Raw genomic sequence first — 10,756 nt, 5'->3', positions numbered from 1 at the left:
TAAAATGTGAATCTGCATCTTGACCCTCTAGTTCTTCATGATCACCCCACAATGCCAAACAAAGAGACCAAACCGTCACAGCATACTCTTCGAAACTACCATTATTGATTTGTTTAATAGCTTCATCTAGATGTTTGACAATTAAATCTGTACCATTATCAGACTTAATCCATGGACAATCACTGCCTTCGACATCCTTCTGTAGTGAACTACGTAATTGGATTTGCAAGTGCTCTACAACAGTATCTTTGAAATTGTCATAACATTCAGTAGCTGTAATCTTTATGTGCTGTAGAATTGTCGGTGAGTAATCATTAAGCGCTCGTTGTTTAAAAAGGAACGGTGTTATGCTTAATAAATTATCTTCTGAAATAAGAAAAAAATTTTGTAAAAAAAACGGACAAAATTAAATTTAATGAAAATTACCTTTTATATCTCTTATAATATTATTTTTTGTATTTGGAACAACTAATGTATTTTGTGGTCCAAAACCTAATTTAAAACGTCTAGCGTTAAATAGGCCTAAATCAGATGCCCATTTTCCTTTTAAGTGTCCAGCGATTGATTTGTTAAGTGGTGATTCGAATGCAAAACTTTTGATCTGAGCTACTTTTGGTTTTATATCAAATATTGGGAATTTCTGTGTTGTTACTGGTACAAGAGCGTTATCTTCACTTTCAGCAACTGGTGTCTGTATTATAATTCATATTTAATATAAATAGCAAAAATATTAAATATATTCGCTTACTTTTGTGTGTAATTCACGTTGTATGCTTAATATTGAAGCTGCAGACGATTCTGGTGGAAGTGGAGTACCGTGCATACCAAAATCCATTTGACTTGAAGCTTCGGAAAAATTATCAGAGAGATTTACAGTTGATTCTTTATGTAGCGAACGCAAAACATTGGAACGCATATCATAGTTTCGCAAAGCCCCAGACCCTTTATTGCTGTTTTGATCAAATGTGTATTGATTCTCAATATCGGATGAAACTGTAATTAAAAGAATTTTAACAACATATTAGTTTTTGTTTTGAAACGTAACTTGTGTGTGGTAATTATAATAATACACGCAGTATAATCTGTTGCACAACAGCGCTATTTTTTACATTGGTAAACTTCGTCTACTGAATTCGTCTATTAAATTGTCTCATTTTTGTTCAATTATTTTTGTTGAAGAGAAGTGAGGTGTCAATTAAAAGTCAGAGAGAAGCAAGTTAGGAAAAAAAATATTGAAAATAACCTGGGTCCAGGTGTAGGAGTTTTGACATTTATCAATAGAACTTATGCTTTATCAAAACATCATTGTTATTTATTAAATTCCTACGGTTGGACTAAAACGTAAGGATATTGACTTTCGGTAATTGGATCTTCTTATAGTTCCTACATAAACAGTTAACAGTGTAATGTATTTATGTAGTTCTTTATTTAAGTCAAAGCAGTTAATTCTGTATAGAATTCTGTATAAAAATGTAACATTTAAGTGCCTATTTTAGTGAAAATGGAGGTTAAAGTGTGGGGAGTGGAATTGTGTTTAAATTTATAAAAATTTTATATACTAGGAAACAAGGCTATACGCACTAGATCAATTCATCTCGCTGTAATTGTTGGACTTTAATAAAAATAAAAACAATAATAATTACTAAAGACAATAATTTGAAAATTTGTTTCACATTATATTCATATAACGAGAGTACAAGCATAGTCGAACATTAAAAGCTCAAAGTTTCAAAAAATATAAATAATTACACGAATTCGCGTAGCAAAGAAAAGACAAGGACAAAAATTTAATTTAATTTATTGAGATTTGGCTGACCATACAACGCTTTTTCGAGTGTTGCCAAGTACTCATCAACAGTGGTCTTAGGAAATATTCGAATTTCTTAATTAGTTTATAACTCGTATATAATTTGTTTGGACTGGCACTGCCAGGCTTAAAACTCGTGCCTGTCAAATTTTCCAAGGCTGCAGAAATTTTCAAGTTTCAGATTTTTTTTCACTTATTATTTATTTAGTTAAACTAACCAAAGCACTTGCCATATTTTAAATTAGAACGAGCTTACAGTAAACTACAACTTTATTTGGAAACACAAGGTCAACGAATTGAAGGTTAATCTTTGAAGTAGCTTATTTTTGTTTTAAAACAATTTTAAAGATTAACATTCTACAACTTGAATAAAAAAATATTTGTATACTTACTTGACTTATCATCGTCATCATCGAATAAATATGCTTTCATTAATTGTACTTTATGTGCATCGGTGCCTGCTTCTTTAGCTAAAGCAGCAGTGGGACTCATATATGTGAATTTGTTCGCATTTTTATCCTGCATTGACATACTATAATCATTGGAATTGTTTTGAAGAAATTCTAAAATTAAAGAAAATCAAAAAATATAATTGCATATTTATTTATATCATTAATAGAGAATTACGTGTCTTATCCATGAACATAAATTCTGCGGATTCATCCATAGGAAAATAAGCAGTTGCTCCTGATGCATTATTTTTGGGATCGACAATACCAGTAGCATCACCATTTACCTTTTTATATAAAAACAATGTTAAAATAACAATTTACGCGATTAAAATTTTAATTAAATTTACTTTTTTTGTTGCCACTGTTTTAGTTTTATCTAAAGGTTGTTGATTTGCACCTGGCACTAATTTTGCTTTTTTCGGATCAGTCGGTACTGGATCATCTTCTTCATCGCTGTCATTTAAACCATATTTTGAAAAATGTTTAACACGGAATACCCAACTACCAGTTTCTGGTCGATACTCAATAAAGCGTGTATCGTTCTTATCGCAAACTTTTCTTAATTTTGCCTCCCAATCCATTTCTAATAAACGTTCTGGATCTTTAATGGGTTCGTGCTTTGTTTTATCATGTGGCCAAACTTTATCTAAAGTAACCTGAGCTTCACGATTTAAACCGTAACCAACTTGTGGTTTATTATCATCGTCAGGGTATATTATTATTTCCTTGTTACGGAAATGTACTACAAATAAAACATATTATGAATATAAGCATTAAAAAAACTATTTACACAGCTTACCAATTTCATCCAAATTTAAATTAGACACATCCATTTCTTTTGCAAAATATACATTACCATAACCTTCCCGACCAACTGTAAAGTTTGGTACAATGCAACTGCCATCTTCCGATATATATGACTTCAATTCTTCCAATGGTGGTATGGTGTAATATCTACAAATATTAAATAGCGTTAAGTTAATATTTTATTCTTTAAAACAAATTTTATGCTTACCCAACTCTGCGTAGAGTAATACCGGTAGGATGCTCTTCGTAGTCTTCTTGATTGTCTATTATTGAACGTTCATCATGACCAAAAGACCGATTCGAAAATAAACTCTCATTGTTATCTGTAAATGATAATGTGTCTCTACGAACAGTTCCACTTGTTTCTTCAAAAGGATTTTCAGGCACTGTAGACATTGATAATCTGCTTGCAGGACGGTACGTTTCTATAGGTTTACGTGGCATTAACTCTATAAGTGTGTTGTTGTGATTTGCGTTATTTTCTGCATCCTTATTTTGCTGTCGCACTTTATTCAAATTATTTGGATGCAGCCACGATTCACGTCGACTTGCATCGTTGTCATTTGTTACAGCAGTGCTAGTAGCAACCGCAATTGACGTCGGTGTTGTTACTGCATTATCAGCATAATATGAATCATTACGTTCATTACCATTTGAACCAGTAGTTAAATTATTAATTTGGCGCAAAGGACTCTCTATAGTTTTCCTTTCATTATTTATTGCAGCTTCTGGTGTTGAAGTATTCGGCTTTGGATTAATTATCAAACGTCTAGCATTGGGTTTTAAGCTAAAACTTTCAACACTTGAATCATACTCTTCCAATCCCTCAAAAAGTGACTTTTTCGTTAATGCGCTTCCAACTGGTTTAACTTTTATACTAAATTGACTTGCTTTCGATGATATTTTGAAATCTGAATTTTTCGATTCCAGTAACGTTTGTTGCGCTATAGGATTTGTTGGTCGCGATGCATCTGTCTCGTCTGTTCTTTTCAGGTCCTTAAATATTGGATTATCACCATAAGGAGAAGTAACCTTCAATAAAATTTGTTGATGTATAGGTACAGCTTGTTGAGGTGCAGCTCCGCCTAAAATTCCTAATGTAGAATTGTTCGCACCAAGTGTGCTTCCACCTAAGCCTACAGAATTATTAACACCGAATGCTGTTGTTCCACCAAAAAGACCTCCTCCGCCCGTGCTCGTATTTCCAAGTGTATTGCCAAATAGTGGTTTAGCAGCAGTATTGCCAAAAAGTGAAGTACCCGTAGATCCTGTGTTAAAATTCAATGGTGCCGCAGATGTTTGGGTATTGAAGCCGCCGAATGCGGATGTGGCCGGTTTATTGAGGTTTGAATTAAATAAACCGCCACCAGTATTATTCATTGAAAAATTGTTGAAGCCGGTATTGGCTGTAGATGTGGCTCCGAATCCTGTTGTAGCTCCAAATCCTTAAAAACTTATAAAGTGAAACAACCACTATGTTAAATATTTTTTTTCAAATACGTACCTGTAGTTGGCTTAGCACCAAATAGTCCTCCTCCAGCTGTACTTGTTGCAGGTGTTCCAAATCCGCCAAACCCTGTGTTCGCAGTTGATGTTGCGCCTAAGCCAAAAGCTGGCTTATTTGCATCTGCAGCTGGTGCGCCAAATAAGGAAGTTTGTTGTGTACCAGCAGTGCTGCCAAATCCACCAAATCCAGTGGTTGTCTGTCCGAAAGCAGGTGCTGTACTAGCTGCGGGTGTTTGTCCAAATAAACCACCCGTCGTACTAGCTCCAAAAGCAGGCTTTTGACCAAAGGGATTGGCTGCGGCATCTGTAGTTGTAGTACCAAAACCCGCGGTTGCACCAAATGGTTTAGCCAAAAAGCTGCTCTGTGGTTGTGTTTGCCCAAATGCAGAGGTTGTAGACTGACCAAAAGCACTTGTACCAAATAAATTTTTATTTTCACCGCCGGCAGCAGGTTGGCCGAAAAGACCAGTTGTTGGTTGTGTAGTTGAACCGAAAAGTCCAGTACTTGGTGTACCTTGCGTATTTGTACCAAAAAATCCACCGGCGGGTGCAGTACCGCTCTGTGGTCCTTTTCGATTGGCAAGATAATCTTCCATACGTAATTCTTCAAGTGATTTATTTTCATACTCTTTCATAGCAGTTATACAATGTTGTTTAGTATTAACATTATTTGGTTGGCCACCTTTCATAAGGGTATCAGTGCCTATTGTTGGTTGATATTTTGCGATGGAACTGCCGGAATTCACACCACCGGCCGCTGCAGTAGTTTGTCCAAAAGCACTCGTTGTTGTACTGCCAAATACACTTGTATTTGCTGGAGCTGTTTGACCAAAACTACCAAAACTAGAAGTGCTTGGTGCAGTTTGCCCAAATAAAGAGGTAGGTTGCGCTGTTTGACCAAACCCACCTAAACCGCTTGGTTTAACTGTAGAACCAAATGCTGAAGTTGAAGACTGTCCAAAAAGTGAACTTGTGTTAGCAGCGGGTTGTGTAGTTCCAAATATTGAAGTATTTTGCTGCGGTTGACTAAATCCTATCAATGAATATTATTATAATATTTAAAAAAAATCACTTTAAGATATAATATATACAGATATGATATGTATAAGATATCATATAAGAAGATGTACTCACCACCGAAAGTTGGCTGCGTTGTTGTTGTTGCGCCAAAAGCTGAAGATGTATTCGACGCACCAAACAAACCAGTCGTCTGTTGTTGTGCTGCATTAGTACCAAATAACGACGTGGTGGGTTGTTGAGCTCCAAAAGTTGATGTCGTGCCAAAAGCTGATGTCGCCGGTTTTCCAAATGCAGACTGACCGAATGGCGCAGTTGTTGGCGTACTGCTAAATGTGCCAAATCCAGTGTTTGTGGTGGTAGATCCAAACGTAGGCTTTGTACCACCAAACATATTTATATATTTCGATTATTAAAATTAAAAGTTTATATAAAATAATTTAGATATTTGTATATATTATTTATTGCAGAGTTAAAGACAGAAGGCGTGTTTAGTATACACAATTTTCACAAATATCGCGAAAAAAATAAATTTATATAGAAGTTAATATAGTTGATTTGCATTTAAAAATTGATATACACTATAAATATATATTATATTTATTATATTAAAAATCTAATGTAAAATAAAGAAAAACTGCTCCATGAGTAACAAATCCACACAACATGAAAATGGCGCTGACTTTTATTAACTCTTGTCTCTGATGGAAAATGTCAATATAATCAGTGTTGGTAAATTAGAAAACTTTTTATTATTGTTGTGAAAAAAATTTTATTATATATTATTTATTTTTTTTAAATATTACTAAGTAAAATTATTTAAATTTCAGTTAATACACAACATATAAAGCTATTGCACAATGTGTGACAATTCGCGTGTTGATGTTTATTTCTTAATGACTCATGAAATGCATATGTACCTGACAGTTTAGCCACCACTGTGCGCAACTTTCGTACAATAATAAACTTTTCAGAAGCGCGTAACTTTAAAGTGTAATATATAATGTACTAATAAAAAAAAATAAATAAAATTAATACAATTATTTTGAAAAAGGGATCATTTTAACATTTTTATGATACTATAGTTGTTAATCAAGATAATTTCAGCAAACTGTTTATGCACAAGTTGGCAACACTGCAAGTGTTTATTTTAAAACAAAACATTTTTTAAATATTTATATGGTCCATGATAAAATTCTCTAAACCATGATATAGATGATGCTACATTTTTTATACAAACGAAGTACGTCGTGCTATCAAATCACACTGTGTATATTGAAGTATGCATACCAAATTTCTATCTGCAGACCGCTTACTTTCTAGCAAACCGCTTACTTGGTGTGCATACAACGTCTATATCATAGTAGCATCATCTATATCATGCTTAAGGCTAAATGTTGGATCATGTTATACAGACAGTCAAATGTGCAATTATTGTTGTTTTTAATTATTTTTAATAAATTAAATTAAAAATTTGAGAGAAAATAATAAATGTCAGAATTTTATCCACCAAAGCAATAGTACCCTTAAAATTTAGGCATGAAGAAAAACTGTAAATATTGCAGAAAAACCACAAAACTGATAATTGTGATATAAATTAATTGCAGTAACCATTTATCATATAACTGTATTCCATATGACTCCCATAGGGCCATGTTATGCAGATGCATGCTATATAGTGTCAAATCAGTATTGCCAATTTCGTATTTTTACTACTAGTTTTGGTACAGATATTCTCGTCTCTTTTGAACAAATTTGAACCAACAAATTATTTTTTCTCTCGATCTCAGTTTTTTAATTTGACAATAATTTTACTCATGACATGCCAATGACACTCTACATTACATGGCCACATGACACTCTACGTTACATGTCACAAAAATTGAAATAATTCACTACTAAAAGACACAAACGTTGATATTTATTTCTTAACAACATTGCTTTGCCTAAGTGACGAGGCACATACATATAGCATCGGTTCTCATGACCAAATATGAACCGACTTATTGTTTTTTCTCTCACTCTCAATTTATAATATGCATTGAAAACAACAATTATTTTGCTCATGATAAGTCCATGACACTCTATATAACATGGCCCATACAATTAGTCACGGTCACGTCTAATATAAAATTGTTGCTTATATTTTCATTAATTGTTGTTAATGAAAATTAAAATTTTGAGTATAAGAGCGAGAGAAACTTGAGTCACGGCAATGAGGCATTCGTCACATTGATTACAACAGTATTGTTCAATAATCAATGTTAGAACTTATGCCTTTCACGACCAAATATGTACATATATTTTTGTACAACTATACTATCATATCTACAATAAAATAATTATATTTTTTTTATATAATAATTATATTATATTTTTCAACACAATATTTTTAATATACGAAAATACAATTTATATCTATATGCAGTCATTTTTATACATTATAATAAATAGTAAACGAAACATTAACGTAAAAAAGCTATATACCTATAAAATTATTATATAAACTACAATATAAACTTAACTTCACAATAATCTCAACTTGAACGATTTTCAACTTCACGAAATTCTGCTGGATCAGTACAACGTACAGTTAGAATGTAAAATACTGACGGAAAAGGTATAAGTGCCAAAAGAGCTGTGTGATGTCCCAAAGATACAATGCCATATGCTAACAACATCCAGTGCGATGCTATAATGAAATAATTACATTATCACAAACAGAATAAATAAAATTTCCTTTATTTAGATCTACTAACCTATAATAACCAAGTTTTTTACTTCAAAAGAACTCTTTATTAAAGACTTAAATGACTGATCCAGTTTGACAGAGTAATGAATTGCATTGGCAATCATGGATATAACTATGCTTAAATATGGAAATGAGAAATCTAAAAAATAATTTTTATTAATTAAATTTTTACAGAATAAAATTATAAAACTTACATATGAGACCGCCAGCCAGGGCATGTATAAATATTAATAAAGGTAAAAAATAAAGTGCAGAATAGACTGGCGATCGTCCCCGTATATCCATGATGCTGGCAATTATAGGACGAATGATGAACATTGTAATGAGACATAAAAAATAAAAAACCAATACTATTGTTTGTCTGTAATTAAACGACAAAGTTATTTTGGTAGCTCTATAATATATAATACATTCTTTTAATATTTACATACAATGGATATACTGCTTCCTGTGTACAATATAAACGCTGTTGATAATTTGGGTTGGGATTATAAAACAATGTATACCAGTCAGTAATTTTCCGCACATGACACGCTTGCAGTCGAAATTCCCATAGTGGCTCCATCATTAATATCGAGAGTATTGATGAAATTATCACTTCAGCAAACGCACAAGTAGTTAACGTAAGTTGTTTTCGTGAAAATCTTAATAACAAAAAAAAAATTATCCACTTCCACGCATAAAATACTTTGCATACATACTTTCTGTCTTTTGCATCTAAATCAATAAAAAAACAATGCATCATTAATGGTAACATAGTCATAAATCCTAGATACAACCAAGAATATAAATTTAATTCCTCTTGACATTCCGCACAAGCAAAATATTCGTTTACGCGTGAACCACGGGGGCATGCACCACATTCACTCCAAGTCCCATTGTTGTCAAGTAAAGTTCGACCACAATATGTGCCTGGACAGCGTTCCAAAGAGGTGTACATTTTTGTGAATGCAAAACAATTTGCAAATTATTTTTTCACATTCTCTTATATATTTTTTTAACTTTATTTTGTTTGTTTTGATTTTTAGTTCAACATTTCCCTACGCTTAAAAATGATGGTGGATATCTCTAATGTTGTTTTTCAAAAAGTGTTGCAAAAAAAACTATTTTAAACTCTTATAATGCACAATTTTTTACAATATCTGTTTAACCACAAAATTTTATATTTATAATAAGTCATGCAAAAAATACAAATTCGTTTATGACAGCAAAGCTGTGTTATTTATTTTTAAGATTTATACAAGATGTGTAAATAGCCCTTTTCACAAGTTCGAATATAGCAAATTAGCATGAGTTGTGAGATATTTATTTGCAAATTATGTAGTAGAATGTATATAACATTTTAACAATGTTGCACGAGTTTAGAATGCTAAATAAAAACTGAGAAGATGCCAAAAGCATGATATAGACGATGTTACATGTATGCAAACCAAGTATGCCGTACTACCAAATCGGTGAAATTACAACTTTTTTCAAAGTGTATAGCAAAGATCATACTTGGTCTGTATACTTGGTGTGCATACATTTAGCATCGTGCTTAAGTTAAAATTTAGAATCAATTGGTGACTTTATGTAAAGCAATGTGTTAACATATTGTGATCAATGCAATTAGATTGCGGCCAAAATTACTATTTTCTGTCGTACATATACGGTAACACAATTAGTCAATAGGCCTAAGTGGATCCACCTGGGATCGCCGTTATAACCTAACCTAACCTACTTTTTTCTAAGCAGCACAAATGAAACTCATTTTTGTAAATATTGCCATTATTAACAATTTTTTCATTGCGTTATATGTATGTCGACATACCGCAGATCTCAGACCTTAACAAAAACGTGTGTCCATATCTGAATGCTACGGACTCAATCTAAAATTTTAATATCAAGAAATTGCAAATAACCTTTTTCAAGACTGTAATATTCCTTATGGTCTATGGGTTCATAAAATCTAGGGACACGAATTACCACTCCATATATTAATTTATTCATATAAGTATAAAAATGTAATTATTTTAATTTTATTATTTGATTCAACTATCACAGATAAATTTCATTTTTCGAATTGCCATCGCTGGTGCCAAACAATAACTAAATCATTAAATTGCAATCGGATAAACGGTTTATATATAGCAATCGAACACAGCAAGAAATAAATGTCAAATAAACACAAATCTAAGTTCTGTTGTCGTTGTAACTCACAGGGATCTGTGAAGTAAATAACATGAAAGGAATTATATGATGAATACATGAACTAGGATGTGTCTAGGTTCTCGTGTACTTCTTTGGAAGCTTAAATGGCATTTGAGCGCCAATCGAGACAAGTTTTTCCAGGATGTAGGCCCGGTTGCTCTCGGAACCTTTATTTACCCTTACGTTACACTTCATTTATCCAAGTTTTGTCATTCTTTTACGTGT

General features: G+C 32.5%; 2 protein-coding genes across 2 annotated transcripts in view; both read right to left on the bottom strand.

Moving 5' to 3' along the window:
• LOC119676430 (nuclear pore complex protein Nup98-Nup96-like) overlaps positions 1-6,134 on the bottom strand; it is an 8,071-nt gene extending 1,937 nt beyond the window's left edge. The window contains exons 1-10 of the mRNA XM_038087670.1: positions 5,707-6,134; positions 4,571-5,605; positions 3,275-4,511; positions 3,059-3,213; positions 2,607-3,001; positions 2,435-2,543; positions 2,200-2,370; positions 749-993; positions 427-691; positions 4-366 (exon numbers count right to left, since the gene is read on the bottom strand). Of these exons, the coding sequence (XP_037943598.1) occupies positions 4-366; positions 427-691; positions 749-993; positions 2,200-2,370; positions 2,435-2,543; positions 2,607-3,001; positions 3,059-3,213; positions 3,275-4,511; positions 4,571-5,605; positions 5,707-5,983 (4,252 nt within the window). The 5' untranslated portion in view covers positions 5,984-6,134. The remainder of the gene's footprint in view (positions 1-3; positions 367-426; positions 692-748; positions 994-2,199; positions 2,371-2,434; positions 2,544-2,606; positions 3,002-3,058; positions 3,214-3,274; positions 4,512-4,570; positions 5,606-5,706) is intronic.
• A 1,896-nt stretch (positions 6,135-8,030) lies between these two features.
• Positions 8,031-9,381, bottom strand: LOC119678082 (JNK1/MAPK8-associated membrane protein-like). Its single transcript, XM_038089736.1, has 5 exons — positions 9,043-9,381; positions 8,773-8,985; positions 8,536-8,702; positions 8,349-8,480; positions 8,031-8,281 (listed from the first exon to the last, which is right to left on the bottom strand). The coding sequence occupies exons 1-5, from the start codon at positions 9,279-9,281 to the stop codon at positions 8,127-8,129; spliced, it is 906 nt and encodes a 301-aa protein (XP_037945664.1). The 5' UTR covers positions 9,282-9,381; the 3' UTR covers positions 8,031-8,126.
• Between the last annotated feature and the right edge of the window lie 1,375 nt (positions 9,382-10,756).

Source organism: Teleopsis dalmanni, chromosome 2 (assembly GCF_002237135.1).
Source record: "Teleopsis dalmanni isolate 2A chromosome 2, ASM223713v2, whole genome shotgun sequence".
Classification (NCBI taxonomy): domain Eukaryota; kingdom Metazoa; phylum Arthropoda; class Insecta; order Diptera; family Diopsidae; genus Teleopsis; species Teleopsis dalmanni.
Note: the sequence above shows the minus strand (reverse complement) of the source record. Positions and strands in the feature narration are given on the sequence as shown.